General features: G+C 36.7%; 1 protein-coding gene across 2 annotated transcripts in view; it reads left to right on the forward strand.

Moving 5' to 3' along the window:
• The window catches only part of LOC115444118 (O-acyltransferase like protein), a 33,946-nt gene extending 18,544 nt beyond the window's left edge, over positions 1-15,402 (forward strand). For both annotated transcript variants that reach the window (XM_037442462.1, XM_030169770.2), the window contains 12 exons: positions 2,644-2,980; positions 3,765-3,944; positions 4,725-4,804; positions 6,908-7,107; positions 8,079-8,193; positions 10,450-10,664; positions 11,066-11,259; positions 11,957-12,086; positions 12,391-12,577; positions 14,098-14,240; positions 14,527-14,635; positions 14,854-15,402. In XM_037442462.1, coding sequence (XP_037298359.1) covers positions 2,949-2,980; positions 3,765-3,944; positions 4,725-4,804; positions 6,908-7,107; positions 8,079-8,193; positions 10,450-10,664; positions 11,066-11,259; positions 11,957-12,086; positions 12,391-12,577; positions 14,098-14,240; positions 14,527-14,635; positions 14,854-14,969 — 1,701 coding nt within the window. In that variant the 5' untranslated portion in view covers positions 2,644-2,948 and the 3' untranslated portion in view covers positions 14,970-15,402. The remainder of the gene's footprint in view (positions 1-2,643; positions 2,981-3,764; positions 3,945-4,724; positions 4,805-6,907; positions 7,108-8,078; positions 8,194-10,449; positions 10,665-11,065; positions 11,260-11,956; positions 12,087-12,390; positions 12,578-14,097; positions 14,241-14,526; positions 14,636-14,853) is intronic.
• The last annotated feature ends 1,432 nt before the right edge of the window (positions 15,403-16,834 follow it).

Genomic DNA, 16,834 nt, shown 5'->3' on the forward strand with positions numbered 1-16,834 from the left:
GTTTTCACCAACTCTGTAGTCACGTCTACATTGCAATTTTCTAAAGCCATAATGAGAGGTTCATACCTTGGAGTTAGACCTCCCAAAAGTATTGCAGCAATAGACTTGTCCTCTATGACTACATCAATATCCGCAAGATCCTGTGCGGTTGACATAACTGCGTTAATATATAGTTCAATATTTTTGAACTCTGATAGACTCAACCTGTACAGTCTACGCTCCAAAAATAATCTTCGTCCTATTCCCTTATCTTCAAAGGCTTTTTGCAAACAAGTCCATGCCTCAGATGCAGTTTTCGCACATCTTATATGGGTTATCGCTGCACCTTCTACTGATAAGCATATCTTTGCTAATGCCTTTGCGTCTTTGCGTACCTTTGTAGAGGCATGGGTTGTGTCTCCATTTGGGTATCCACCGATTGTTTCCCATAAATCCTCATGGATAAGGTAATTTCGCATCTTGAACTTCCAAGTTGGATATCCATCTTTTATCCTCAAACAAGGAAATGGAAAAGATGTGATCGACGCAGGGGAATTTTTCACACTCGAAACATCTCCAGATTCATGTGACATTTTCAGACTATTACTATTTCCTAGTCACACAAAAATATATACAACTTTATTTTTACTAAAAAACGTGAAAAAATCTAAGAACTAAGCGTTCGTGCTGATAACGTGTTGTAAATATGGTATATGTTCTTAGTAATTAAATAAAGTTAGTAAAATGATGTTATTGACATGAGTGTTTATTTCGGACTAAAGAGAAGTAACTATGGCAAACAAAATACAATTAGTTCTAAAAATAGAACATATAAAAAATAATAAGTCACGACGAAGGTTACAATCTCCAACAGATACTTAGGTGGATTTTGCGGTCACATATTCATTGTCTCCTGCGTTATTTGTAACATCAACTATTAAATAAAAAAAAACGTTTTAAATTAGGTCCATTTGGGTGCTACGATGCCTAAGCCAAGAGAGATAGACAAACACACATATATACTTTAAACTTACAGCACCCCTCTTTTTTCGTCGGGAGTTAAAAAATAATCAGCAACATAAAAATAAAATTATTTTGTGAATTTTATCGCGGACCGTCAGTCCGCTTAGTAACCATGAGGCTACAAAGTCGTCGAAACATCAGGAAAAATTGACAACATTTCAAAATGTAAACGTGCCTAAAAAAAATCTACAGTTTCTTAATTTTTCTACTCTGAGTTCGATTATGTATTTTTATTATTTTTTTAATACTTAATAACGAAGAAAAACATTAAAAACCGAAAAATGCTTGATGACGTCGCACATACGACTGAATGAAGTAATTTCTTGGTCCACGTTACTATTTATTTAAAAAACTTAGATGCCGTAGTTCGTCATTGTCAAATGTCAATATTACAATAGGTATGTCACAACTGTCACTTTCAAAGAGAGAGTGAAACAAAAAATCTGTCACTTCTTTTTTACTGCAAAGCAACGGTCATGAACCGTATATATGACGTCATTTGGTGCTACGTTGTTTTAGAATAAAACAAAATTCAAAGTGAAAATCATTAATGAAAACATCTGAGTTTTGAAAAAAGAAAAAATATGGGTCTCATAATTTATTACTTATTGGATCTAGTTTCATGTATATAATGTAACATTTGAGTATGTTGAAAAAATGAAATGTTGTCAATTATAATATAAGCCACGATAAAATCCATCAAATAGTTTTATTTTAATATCTAACATTCGCGTAAACAGAAGAAATCATTAATCGACAACATTATCTTTACAATACTGTACACAGATTGGTAGTAGGATTTTAAGGATATCTTTATTGTCCAAAGTCTAGACACGAGACATATATTTTATATCAGAAAAGTATTTTAATTATCTTGAGATTTTAAATACATTATCAAAAGTTGGCATAAAAGCAAATATTATGAAGAAATGCTAATTTATTTAATACCATAATTTTTTAATTTATTGTAAATAAAATTTGATCTTAATATCGACGTTTAGAAGGCTAATTGACTTAAGCGACATTTTGTTCGAGAATTATTAAGGTTAAAAAAAACAGAACAAAAGTGGTGTTTTTAAATATGTATGAGACTTAGTGTCGCAAAAAATGTCGCTTACGTCAATTAGCCTTTCAACTATTATTTAAATATTTTACTACATATTTGATAGTCCGCAATAATTAGAATTTCACGTAACTTAATAATGAAAGCTACATCGAAATTTGTTTAGCTTTTACTTATACGCAAATAAAAGCATAGATACTTTGTTACATCATGTACCTATATTCATTGTTGGTCTACCAGTCAATTGATATACAATAAATAAACTGATAATAGTTTTTATAGAATAAGCTTATTTTCTCAGCATATTTCAACAATACAAAGTTATAGAGTTTTGTAATATAGAGATGGGACCTGTTCATGACGCAGAATGTCACAATGAGGATGACATATTCTTGTTAAACTCAACCCTCTATAAATAAAGATAATTTAAAAAACGACTCCGTTTTGTTTTACATTTAATGAGTTCTTGCAATAAGCCAACGATTTATGTACAAGAAATAGGTACATATGTGTTTTTTTTTAATTAATTTGTGTAGAGTCACAATAGGTAAGTCTGACAAAATTTTGTTCTTTTACAGTTCTAGACGCCGGAATCAGGACTCCGAGAGGATTTTTTGAAGGCAATTTTGTCGACTTGGGCAATTATTTTCCGTGTTTGAACATAGAGCAGGCTTTACCTACCTCTGTAGTGGGGGGCAAATATTGCAGAATACGCATACCATTGAACCAGCAATTGGAATTGCCCACGTTGCCTACGTTGCCTGACTTTCCCGATTTTGAGTGGCCTGACTTACCATGGCCCGAGCTGCCATGGCCGGAATTGAACCCGAATACGTCACGTATACCAAGGAGCACTTTGGATCAACTAAGTCGATTCTCGCAAATGCAGCAAGGTCTCGATGCCACTTTCCATACGTGAGTGTTCATTTTCTTTCCAGCATTTATAAAACTTTCAATAAGCGAGGCCAATCTCAACCTTCAATTCGATTTCGATAATGAGCCAATCAAAATAACTCTTTTGTGAGCAAGTCAAAAAAGGATTGTTCTGATTGGTCCATTCTTCGGATAGATCAAAAAACAATCGGGATCATTAATTTAAAATGGCGGATTGGCAAGTTGAAAACGGATAACGTGTTCTTTGATTAAGCCTGCAAATATATTGCAGGTAATTCAAGTTTTTCCTTAATTTTTGGGTTCCGTTCCTCAATAGGAACCCTTATAGGAATACTTTGTTGTCCATAAGTCTGTCTGTCAAGCCCCTTTTTCTCAGAAACATGTAATAGTATCAATTTGATATTTATATGATATATTTGGGTCAACCTTTTATTTCATTTGTTAAAAATAAAACTTGTAAGCCAATGCGATCAAAAGATGTTAACTTTTAAGTCGCATATTCAGCGATTACATAAGGAAATTCAGAATCTATAAAGTGCTGTCCTTAGCCTAGAATCATGAAATTTGACAAGAAGCAAAGTGTACTAGACATGTGGACGATAAATTTGAAAACCGTTATATGTCTGTTAATAAGTACTTTAATAACGAAAAAAGCTATTTGCGGAACCTAAGGTGCGCAAGTCCAACTCGGACTTCTCCGGATTTTTATTATATTATTTTTTATATATCTCCATTTTATCTCAGAGTTATTAGTAGAAATATGCTATTTTCCTCATGAGTATGTAACCAGTAATGCAATTTTCAGTGGGCGATCTTTAAGCTCGATAGCTATAAGCGTCGCTGTATGCCTGCCCAAAGCTTGCACCACTAGAGAGGCGATAGATGGTTTGATGTTTAACAGTACGGCCATCGGCTTACAATATGAAGACATGTACTGTAGACTTCCGAACGACAAACCCTGGGCCGCTGCTGACTACGTAGCAATGTGAGTATATATTTATTTATATTAGCCAGCGATAATTTTACTTAAGAGGAGTTTTTTAACCCATTTGTGCTGTGGACAAATATGTTAAGAAACCAAATAAAAAAATATTTTTAAAGTCCCCCCCGTGACCATGAAGGCTGCAGTCTTCGAAACGTCGGGAGAAAATAAAAATATTAAAACCGCGATAAAATCCGAGAAATAGTTTAATTTGAATGTCTAACATTCGCGTAAACATAAAAAAACATTATTTATAAAGTCTATAGATTATGTATGTTTGTGATCTGTTCCGTTTCTCTTCTCTTCCTTGACTATCTATGAAAAAACATATCACGTAAGACTTGTCTATTTGAGAATAATAAATACGAAAGACTACAATATGGGTGCCCTAGTTGCGCCTCTGCATACCCCTTCGGGGATAAATGCGTGATGTTATGTATGTGTGACTACAATATTCAAAGTATTTCGTTACCATGTACCACAACGTTACAAGCGAGGACGTTGTTTTAACTTTGTGTGCGTAGTCTTTATATGAAAATTATTGGGAAGACATTTTTGAAGACTAAAATGAATATATGTTGCTATTATTGCAACGTTAAAATTGACTTATTTGTGGAAATAATATTGACCTTTGTGAGATTGGCCCCAGCGATACATTCGCAAGGTGTTCCCTGATCTGGTATTCTAACCCAGAATGTTAAACTCAAATAAGCTGCCAGTAAACAATGGAAGCATGAAGATGACTGATATTTAGAGTAAAAATATATTTATTTTATTTTCCAGTGCCCTATTTTCTCTGATCGGTTTAATCACGATTCTGAGCACGTCCTATGATGTTCGACACACTGTGGTGTTGAAAACAGGTAAGCATTTTATGTTGATTATTATATGTTTTTTTAATATCCGTTTTATTTTTCTCATTTCTTTTATGTATTTTTTTTTGTGGACTTTATGAATAGCGACATAAGTATTTACTTTGAACTACACACAGCACAGTAATTGACTGCAGCATTGCATTTGTCACCCCCTGGACGCGTCACCCCTATTTTAGGAACGTAATGACTAATCTAGGAATGAATTGAATAACGACCCTAGGAAGTAGTCAGTGTAATGTATACACATTACAATAGTTATCATTAATTATTAGTGATAAAACTTAATTTGATGAAACAGATTCGTCGCGCAATGTGAGACCATGTCCTAGATAACCCGTAGGATATTTTATCCCGGGAATTGGCTCCCACGGGCAAGTACAGTTATTGAGACTTTAGTAACGGAAATGTCTTTTACGCAAGCGTAACTGCGCGCAACACGTAGTATTTTATAGGTTTAAAACAACATATTTGGGATATTATGCTCAGTATGAGCTTGGAGTATGGATTCTTTTTTTATTTCTTTGAATGACGAGATGATCTTGCCGTTCGCCTGATGGTAAGAGATATGACCGCCCTTAAACAGTAGAAACATCATCTAATATCTTGAATTACAAAGTATTGTTTGGTATTCCACTGCGTATGAGCCCGTAGTCCGGAATTTGTGCCCGATATGGCGATAGGCTCGCCCCCTATCACATCATGGGACGGAACACATTTGGCGAAAATTGGGTGCCCTGGTTGCGCCTCTGCATACCCCTTCGGCGATAAATGCGTGATGTTGTGTGTGTTATTACACGGTAATTTCATTATACGTCGTGATATTTTAATTGATTATATATTTTATCGTCCAAAGCACGTGATTTGGGTTTCCCTAAGCTTAAATAATTATGATAATTTATATGTCACTATCGATCATTCAAATTAAATTGTATGCGGATTGACCTGTCTTTTTTACAAATGATTTCGCGGACAATGTGAGTTGCTCGCCGCTCCGTTCGCGTGTAGAAGTTTGTCGTGAATAAATGTCGTGCTATATTTTCCCGATATGAAAAGTATTTTATGTCCTTTCCATGGTATCAAACTATGCCCATAGCAAGTTTCATCCGACGGTTCAGTAGTTCATCCGTGAGTTTGTGAAGTTATTTTAAACGCGGCTTAAAAGTATGCAAATATTCGAATATGTTCTCAAAGGTTTTTTGTAACTAATTCTTTACTCAAGTCACTGTTAATTTAAAGCGGCGATATGATTCTTTTATATATGCGAAGTTAGCGATTAGATTGGTTGATTGAAACCGCCTGGAGAACACAAAGCCGATAGTGAAAATCATGAAATCATCGCAACAGTATCGAAATGGATTACCTACACGAAATGTGTGTTATCAACTATTGATTCCACGTTTTTGCGTAAGATAAAAGTCCAGACAGCTTATATTATATTTTACTGTCACTTTTCCTTTTGATAACAACAGGATCTGGCGGCCGTTTTACCTCGACGTCGAGGAATAATCATGTCTAAGTGACATGTCTATTCTAAAATGTATATAATTAGCAGAATGTCAGTCTTTCGTATAATCTATTGAGTTTGAGTGAAGCTACACTCATATTTCTAAAAAAAAAAAACGCAACCCCAACTGTTCAGACCAATCACTTGCCGCAGGTTATTGTACACATTTTTAATTATAGTTCTAGTAACACGCCAATAGATGGCGCCAGGAAAAAATTGTATCGCGATATGGTTTACTCTACGAGGAACCTATAAGACCTTTTCGAATTATTATACGATATATACCTCGCCTACGTACTGTGAAAATAATTAATAAAAATTCTAAGTTCGTGAAAGTGTGTTGTTCTCATTACGGATCCAGACCTGTACACCAACTATGCGTTAATAGTACGCAAGTGAGCTCAAATTGTTTTAAAGTGTGGCTGACGGTTTTATGGGTTTCTATAATGCCGTTGCAGTCTTCGAAACGTAAGAGATAATTGAAATAAAAAAGAAAACGCAAGAAAATTCGGAAACTAATTTTATTTTGATGTCATAAGAAGTCAGTGTACAAATACATTCATCAATGAAAATAATCTTTGTTCCAGATCCAAAGAGAATCAGCAAGTTATTCCAAGCTTTCTCGCTGTACACCAACACGCGGCGTCTCTTCACTTACACGCCAGCTACGGGTACCATCGAGTGTCTAGACGGAATCAGGGTGTTCGCCATACTGTGGGTCATCGTGGGCCACACTTTCCTGCTTCATGTCAATAGTACGCTAACGAACCCGCTGGATGGCATCAAAGTGAGTGTGATAGTTTTATTTTTATTTTATTTTATTAAAATTAAGACGCAAAACAGATTACAATCAATATTAAATTTAATTATAAAATATACAAGCATAAAAACCACATTGTACCCTTATATTAGTACAGTATAATTTGAGAGTATAATTATTATTTTTTTGGGATCGACCTGCTTGTAGCTATCTGGATTGTTTGTTTTGGCAGTAAATAAAGTCAGTTGAAGCGTTTTGTTCAAGACTACATCTGGCATGTTTGGTCGTTTTACAGGAGAACCAAGGTGGGGACTGATACATACCTTTGTTCCTCGAGGGTTAGACAGAAATGCTATTATTGCAATCACATTTTAACGAGATTTTATCCAACCTATAATGTGTTAGGAGCGATTCTACCGCTATATTGAGCACAAATTCCGATTCCGTGCAACTAAGAACTAACTAAGACTTATTCAAAAAAATATATTTAATAATAATATTATAAAAGAATGGACAATTGATGACAAAAAATAAAGCCCGGAGTATCTTTCTGCCTTCCTTCTTCGGGTAGTCACCGCTTAGGTAGTTAGTGAAAGGCTGGTAGGTTAGCTAGGTTAGGGCTTTTATAGTCCTCACCGGTGAGGATTGCGACGCGTTTCTCCCTTATTGTTTATTTAAAAATACATATATACATCATTTTATTTCGTCTTCCCTGCCAGCCCGAGCTGGCTTCTTTGTTTACTATATTTTTCATTTATATTATTTTCAATATAAATTGTCTTTGTTTATATAAGCTAATTTAATTAAGTAATAATTAAATATTCTCATGTACCTTGACTTATCATAAGTGCAACTATGTTCGCCTACGTGATGAATAAAGCAATTTATTTAATTTATTTTAAGGTGTATTTTGTATGACCATGTAGTTAGTCCGGAGAATTCTTCATACATCCTACATATCCCAGCATAAGTGCCTTATTATGTTTTTTTTTCCCCAGTGGTTCACATCACTCGGCGGTCTCTGGATCAACAACGCTCCCATGAGCGTGGACTCGTTCTTCATGATAAGTGGTTTGCTGGTTGTTTACACCACCGTTGGAAAGTTGACTAGAAGTAAGTTTCTTATACTTGTGCCTACCCTTGTGGCACTAGTGGTTCGATCGTATTGTTATAAACTATGTTTGTTCGCGTATCCGCCCGCATCGTATACGAGTTGCCACGCTCTCGTTTTCAGGGGCCTGATTCTCTATCCCGCACGTTATTTTGACAGTGCGTAACAAGTACGTAACACAATGCATCATGTTTAGGACTATAGAAATTTGGCTTACAGAATACCATTCCATGCACATTTCTCGAAGATAACATGACACGGCCGCGTTACGCGTTTACACTATCATACAGAATAAGGGCTCAGTTCTTCAATCCTAACTTCTACTAAAACCATAGAAATTATTTCAATGGTTTAAACGTGAAATTGTAATCGACAGAGTTATTTTTCATTTATAATAGTAATAAGCGGCGATAGCCTAGTTGGGTGTGGAACGGACTGCCAAGACGAATGTCCGCAGGTTCAAATCCCAAGGGCACACACCTCTGACTTTTCTAAAAATCACGTGTATATTCTTTGTGAATTTATCGTTCGTTTTAACGGTGAAGGAAAACATCGTGAGGAAACCTGCACATCTGAGAAGTTCTCTATAGGAATTTCGAGGGTGTGTGAAGTCTACCAATCCGCACTAGGCCAGCGTGGTGGACTAAGGCCTAATCCCTCTCAGTAGTAGAGGAGGCCCGTGCCCAACAGTGGGACAGTATATAATACAGGGCTGATATTATTATTATTATTAATAGTAATATGGATTTATTTTTGTGATGTTTGTTAGAATTTAATGCGTAAACTGCTTAAAAGATTTGGCACACAAGCAGACAAAATTTTATATTAACTAACATAGAGGATTTACCTGTAAATTATTATTACTTTTATTCAACGACGTTCGCTTGACTACGTGGTAAAAACTATCGCTGAACAAACATAAAAATGTGACGAACTGAGTTACCTCTTTCTCTTCAAATCGGTTAAAAACTTGCTTAACGCCAGACGTATTTCCCTGTCAATAAAAGTATTAATAATGTTCGCCGTAAACACCTGTATTAGATTCGTAAATATCGATAAAAATCTGATAATTTAACAACATTGCACTTCGATCGACCTTCAGGAATTGTGATTCATTGATTACTTCGTTCCTAATGGTAGCAATGCCGACAAATTGATTATTGATTATCTAGAGATAATTTTAATGTTTGTTGCTATTTAAGATTTGTATGCTATTACTTCCACGTTATGTCGAGTTTTAAAGTACATTAAAATTGCGCAGTCACATTTTTACTATCTCTAAATAAATTAAAGGTAAATAAATCTTAATACGATAATGATAATGGTAAATTTTTCCCGTTTTGATAAAACTCTTGATCAGTCGCGTTAATATTTTTGGTGTTTATGACATCCTACTAATATTATAAATGCGAAAGTTTGTGAGGATGGATGTGTGTAATGTGTATGTTTGTTCCTCTTTCACGAAAAAACTATTGAACGGATTTGGATGGAACTTTACAGTAATATTGGTTATACATCATAATAACATATAGCAACTACTTAATATGTTTTTGACACACCTGAAAAATTTTCGAATGCTGGGTCGGGTAAAGTGATATTTTAGTTTTTCTGCACAGTATCAGCCCGTAGTCCGGAATTTGTGCCCGATATGGCGATAGGCTCGCCCCCTATCACATCATGGGACGGGACACACTTGGCTAAAAGTGGGTGCCCTGGTTGCGCCTCTGCATACCCCTTCGGGGATAAATATTTTACTTACAGTTTTTCGTCGCGTGTGTAATTTTAAGTACAGCTAAGTTCTGGGCGTTTTGCTCTCGATAAAGCTCATCTCATTACACCTGATGTTAAGTGGATTGGAATCCGATAAAATGTCGACTAGGGAGAGATGAGTACCCCTTGACAGTCGACATAATTATGCCGGACCGTTGAAACCGGATATATGCAGGCTAATCCCGGAACGCGACATACTTACGTCGCCAACTATGGCGGCATTAAACACCTTGTGTACGGTGATCGCTATCCGGGCGGATATAAAACATATCCAACCAATCATGTTCTTATCGCCATATCGGGCATAAATTCCAAACTGCGGCCCGTACACTGACAAGAGAATCGCAATACGACACTGCTTGATCCAGGATTCCAATCCGAGACCACAGATCGGTATCGTAACGCATGCAATACACCTACGCTACCAAGGCAGCCACTAATAAAATATTTTTTATATAATAAAATTCTAACCAATTCCTTCCTTCCAGGAAAACTCTTTCAAAACCTCCACCTATACTATCTGAACCGTTTGCTGCGAATGTTTCCCATTCTGGCCACATTCGTTCTGATCCAAGCGACCTTCCTGCACTGGGTGTCGGATGGGCCAATGTGGAACCGAGTGGTCTTCGAGACACACAACTGCCGCGTGTTTTGGTGGACCACGCTGTTGTACATTCAGAATTATGCCAGCCCTGATCGTATGGTGAGTTCATGTTTGAATAATGGCGTTGATGATGCTCCTGGTGGCGGACTTTTTCATGCCGGCCGGGGGACGCATTAATTAAGTTATTGAACCCTGGACTCTTCAGAATAATTCCGTGTAACTGTTTGTATGTTTAAATTGCAATTATTTTTAATGTGTTCAAAGAGCTAATTGTGGACACTTAGTTGAGCCATTACGTATTTTGCTTTATTTTTATGTATTTCATTATTGCTTTTATGGTTTCCCTTAAAAACCAATAAATAAATAGTGGAGTTCGGTAAGGCGGGCTGATACCAACTGAACAGAAACATCTATTACTCCCCGATCCAGGAATCGAACTCCAAACCTCAGCTACACAACTACGCCAAGAAGACAGTCAAAATCTAATATTCGTTTTCCAGTGCCTGCCCCACTCTTGGTACCTGGCCATCGACATCCAGCTGCATATCCTGTCCCCGCTGGTGCTGTTCTGGATCCTGGGCACGCGGAGACGGGTGGCGTGGGTCGCTTTAACGATCACCACGGTGGCCTCCATCACTGCCGCCACCGTCTATAACACCATCAAGCAGTTCCCCTCCACGCCTATTGCGCCGCAGTAAGTCATTTTTAATCGTATTTATCCATAATCACATCTCTACTACTTGTTAATTATTTATTTATAAACCACAAATGCTTACAATGACGTTTTACAAATAGACGCGTCATACACTAACAAAATGGCACATAATAACGGCGCACTATTTGCTATAGACACGTACCTGTACATATAATTACAAATTGACTCAAAGAAGGAATAAAAAGATGCAGCATACATTCGTTAGAAAAAGATATATAGGTAAGTATACATCGACAGTGACGTAACAACGTTAGTGCCGCACGCTCATTGGCCGTCGAGTCGGGCAATTACCTTACTTTCGTCTTGCCAGTATTGAGCTTGGACAACGTATCTATGTAATAAAAACATTTTAGAAAGAAAGTATTTTTTTTATTTTACGAGTTTATTACATAATTCGTGTTTTGTTTTGTGTTGTAATTAAAAGGTTTTATTTTTATTTTTTTACATTAAATCTAAACTGGCTTTATTGAAAGGGTTAGAGGCCTAACCAGTTCTAGTCCATGATGTTAGGCGGCGCATCGTCATCACGCACACAAATTCCAATATTTGACAATGACATTTTTTTAAACTGACACATTTGACCACATTTTGACATCAGAGTAGAAAATATTCAAACTCAAGATACCTTGAAAACATAAAAAACAATTAACTAACAAAGCAAATGATTACATTTCAGCGGTGATTACACCACGTTCAGTAATCTGTATTACTTCAATACGCTTACCCGTTGTTCGCCGTTCTTCATCGGAATGATGTACGGGTATCTGCTTCACTTGTGTCGAGGGAAAATCGTCGTTATACCGAAGGTAAATGGTTTATTTATAGTCGTGCTGAAACCTAAGTAAATAAGTGAAAATCGCTTGTAACGATATAGAAGGGACCACCTGAACGCTGTATCCGATAGTCGTTATAAAAGATACTCGTTTTTTATACGTATTGCCGGGACATTGCTCACCGTTATAACTAGTTTCTAAAGTATTAAAATTTGAAAATACAACATCCAAAAATGTTGACAAAGCGCATATATAATATCAATATCTAACTATGTATGTTACCGAGTTTCTTTTCTTTACTGAATAAACTTATCATTATTATTAATATCTGTTGCAGACGTCAGTGGCGATACTATGGCTGTGCGCGTTCACGCTGTCGACCACCGTGTTCGGCGTGACGTACCCGCTGTTCGACGTGACGTGGCGCAACCAGACCGTGGACACGCTGTACAACTCGCTGGCGAGGCCGGCGTGGGCCGTGGCGTTGGGCTGGCTCGTGTTCGCCTGCCACCACGGGTACGGCGGTAAGTGATCCCCTCGACTCACAATATTACAATAAACACTAAAAGATTCCATGCGATGACAAAATAGGTCCCTGATCATTTCAAATGTAACATGGTCACTAGACGGTTCATAGAGGGGTGACATAAATATAGGTCCTGCAGGGCTGTCCTGACGTTACCCACCGTACAAAGGCCGTAGAGGTGACATACATATGCAATAAATCAAAAAAAGAAAAAGCAAGAAAATTCTCACTCTTAAACAGAAAGCATGGGCGTAGTTAAAACATAAATTTTTCTATAAAAATAGCAATGTTGCACCACTAGGTTTTAATTTACAAAAATAATAAAATAGGCGTTATTTATTGCCGTTACTGAATTATAGAAAAAAATGGCATAAAATTATCCGTAAAAAAGGTAATTTTTGATTAAGGGGTACAGTGATTCATAATTCTACATTTCTAGCATCGGTTAGTGAATTCATACAACTTGATAGTTTTTTTCTATGCTTTATTGATAATCGTCTGTTACGCACATTTAGTGTTCAATGATGAATGTCAAACTGACGTGTGATAAGTGATGTACATATTATTTGTTAATTACTACGCATTGTGTCCATAAGTGTATGCACAATTTAGGAAAACACTCGTCATAGTTTTGTATCATATCATAAAATTCTGACTGCACATTTATATTGTCTTACTTCTTCTACATACGACATTCTTTTTTTTTGTGAACCATTGCATGCTTGACATGTTCGCCGGCTAACATGACAGTTACGCGTGTCACGGGAAATTAACCTTATTATAATAATAAATAATAATAATCCTAATTCCCATCTTTTCTGCAATAGTCCCTGCACCTTGCAAGCGCTGTCTTTGGCTGTATTTCCTCCATAAGTACAGACAGAGAGAGTACTCGCAAGGTGTATAAACCCCAACTAGAGTAATGTATCTTAAAGGGGCCTATACGTGTTGGATCCATGTCCCCACGCAAGCCTTCCAAAAGGACCGGCCTTTATGCCGTGATTTCTCGTAGGAATGATACAACATAATAATAAAATGTATAATAAATAATGATGATAACGAAGCGGCGATAGCCTAGTTGGTTGTGGAACGGACTGCCGAGACGAATGTCCGCAGGTTCAAATCCCAAGGACACACACCTCTGATTTTTCTAAAAAATTATGTGTGTATTCTTTGTGAATTATCGCTTGCTTTAACGGTGAAGGAAAACATCGTGAGGAAACCTGCATACCTGAGAAGTTCTCTATAGGAATTTCGAAGGTGTGTGAAGTCTACCAATCCGCACTAGGCCAGCGTGGTGGACTAAGGCCTAATCCCTCTCAGTAGTAGAGGAGGCCCGTGCTCAGCAGTGGGCAAGTATATAATACAGGGCTGATATTATTATTATTATATTATTATTATTATAATAAATTATAAGCTATTTTCCTGTGACACGCGTAACTGTCATGTTAGCCGGCTAACATCTCAAGCATGCATGGGTTAATTAAAAACTTTACTGTATAAAATAAATCGCCGCAGGTCCGATAAACTGGTTCCTGTGCCTGCGCATATGGAAGGTGCCGAGCCGCATCTCGTACGCGATGTACATCACTCACTTCACCATTATGATCATGTTCGTATCGACCGTCGTGGTGCCATTCTACTTCACTGCGCAGAGTGTTGTGAGTATTCATATTATTTACTAGTTAGACCAGTGTGATGGATTAGCTTTATGTAGTAGAGGAGGCCCGTGTCCAGCAATTTCATTGAACCTATAACATCCAATATGAAATTGATTCCTTATTATATTCCTCTAAAACTAATCATCCTAACCGACAGAAAGTAACTTGGTGATGTCGATAAAAGTATCTATAACTACTATCAACAATGCCACGAATATCTATACTATGAAAGGTTACAGACTGGGCATCCAAAATTAGGAGACTAATATAAATTGTTTCTTCACAGATGTTCAACTTCTACCGCGATTTGGTGATAACGCTCGTGGTGTCTTTCATCCTCACTTTGTTCGTGGATTCGCCTTTCTCCACTCTAATCAAAATTTTCTTGGGAGGCGGTAAGTTCAGTAGTTTCATTTATACTCGTCGTTCAGTCAAAGTCATTTAAAGTTGTTTTACTAGTTGATATTATTACTTTCCCGCTAATTGCATTCTCACTAATTGCATTCCGGCTAGTTGAATTCCCGCTAATTGCATTCTTACTAGTAGCATTTTCACAAGTTGTATTAATTATAAAGTTTTTCAGCGGATTATTTATTTTGTTATTATTTTCTAGGCCAAAGAAGAACTGAAAAGCCGGTGGTCGTGGACGGACCAAAGAATCTTCCATCGACTGTAGCGTACAACCAAGCGTACGTCGATACTGAATCGAAGATCGTGGCAAAGTTATAGTCACTTGTTTATTATAGCAACTTTACGAAACGATTTATTTGCGTAGGCAACACAAGCTACTACTAGAATTTGACGATATAAAGGTTTCTGTTATATCTTTATATGTCAATGAATTGTTTCCGAGTGTTAGTTACTTTTATATATAAATATCGCCTCATTAGTGTAGTTGCAGTAAGGGCTGATTAAACTGTAAAAACTTGAATTCGATTGTCAGAATCTAATCGATTTCTATCTTAAATCGATCTAAATTTGCAAATTATCTATAAGATTTTTTTAAATATCTAATTTGTGCTAAATTTAGCTACAGGCTCGATTTCTAAGAGAATATCGGGAAGTCGGCTAGTCGTCAGGCCAGTGTACATCTTTGCCTATTTCGAAACAGTGGAATGAGATTTTATTATAAATAAACTTGGCATTAGTTTATGGAGGAAAATAATTGTGAGGTTAATTTCAGTACTTTAGAATTAATTATAAACTCTTTTATAAAGGATTTATTGATTTCAATTCGTAGTATTGATGCCATAGTTATTTTCCATGAAAAGTTACAAATATAAAGTTAATTGTAAAATGCAATTAATAAGTAAGAATTTATCTCGTTCTCAACACTTTCCTATGTTTAGAATAGATCTTGATTTTATATATTTATGTGTACGTAATATTAAGTAATTTAAGTGAATATCTGTTTATGGAAAGGGTATTGTGTCGACCACACTCCGGAGTGGGATATGTTGAAAGGATTGTTTAGATTCAACCTATTTTAAGTAATTTAAACTTCAAAAGACTGTCAATAATAATACATATCGATCACAAGGCAAAGGTAACCCCTCTGTATGGCCTGTGGGTGTTAAGGCACTTGGTATGCTGTGATTATAATTATTATTGAATGTATGTTAAATTTTGTATGAGTTATTGGAAATTAAATAATTTGTTTAAAGACTTGTGTTTAATTTATTACTTAATTGGTTTTGCTAATTGTATTACTTACTAAAAGTTACTCGTGGTTCTGGCCACGTGATGGATTTTCATTGGACAAAAGTTCCATTCTATATTTTTCGATATAAAAGATGCCGATAGTATGTAAATGGACATGACCTTATTTTATGCGAGTCGTCCCGTGAGAAATATCTGAAAAATCTTTTTTTTTTTTCTAATAGAGTTCACTGGTGTCCTATAGCGATATGGATACTACAGTGATAGCGAAAAAGCTTTCTCAAGGGGGCTCAGCCGCGAGTAACGCGTTATCCTTTTTTTTGAGTTTGAGTCTGGCAAGGACCGGCTTATACAAACACTTGACTTTTGGATGAACGCTTCTGGAGCTCGCAACCCTTGAACATTAAGCGACCTGAGGGGAACCCACGGGTTACAAACCTCAGCACAGGACGGTCACTGGGAGAGGATGAGACATCAACGATTATGGATGCGCGTTATCGTAGCGAACTAACAATCATTATTACCATTGTACTCAGTAGTAGAGGAGGCCCGTGCCCAACAGTGGGACAGTATATAATACAGGGCTGATATTATTATTATTACCATATACGTCGGCGAAGCGGCGATAGCCTAGTTGGGTGTGGAACGGACTGACAAGACGAATGTCCGCAGGTTCAAATCCCAAGCACACACCTCTGACTTTTCTAAAATCATGTGTGTATTCTTTGTGAATTTATCGTTCGCTTTAACAGTGAAGGAAAACATCGTGAGGAAACCTACACATCTGAGAAGTTCCCTACAGGAATTTCGAAGGTGTGTGAAGTCTACCAATCCGCACTAGGCCAGCGTGGTGGACTAAGGCCTAATCCCTCTCAGTAGTAGAGGAGGCCCGTGCTCAACAGTGGGACAGTATATAATACAGTGCTGATATTATT

The sequence above is a fragment of the Manduca sexta genome, chromosome 24 (genome assembly GCF_014839805.1).
Source record: "Manduca sexta isolate Smith_Timp_Sample1 chromosome 24, JHU_Msex_v1.0, whole genome shotgun sequence".
Taxonomy (NCBI): Eukaryota; Metazoa; Arthropoda; class Insecta; order Lepidoptera; family Sphingidae; genus Manduca; species Manduca sexta.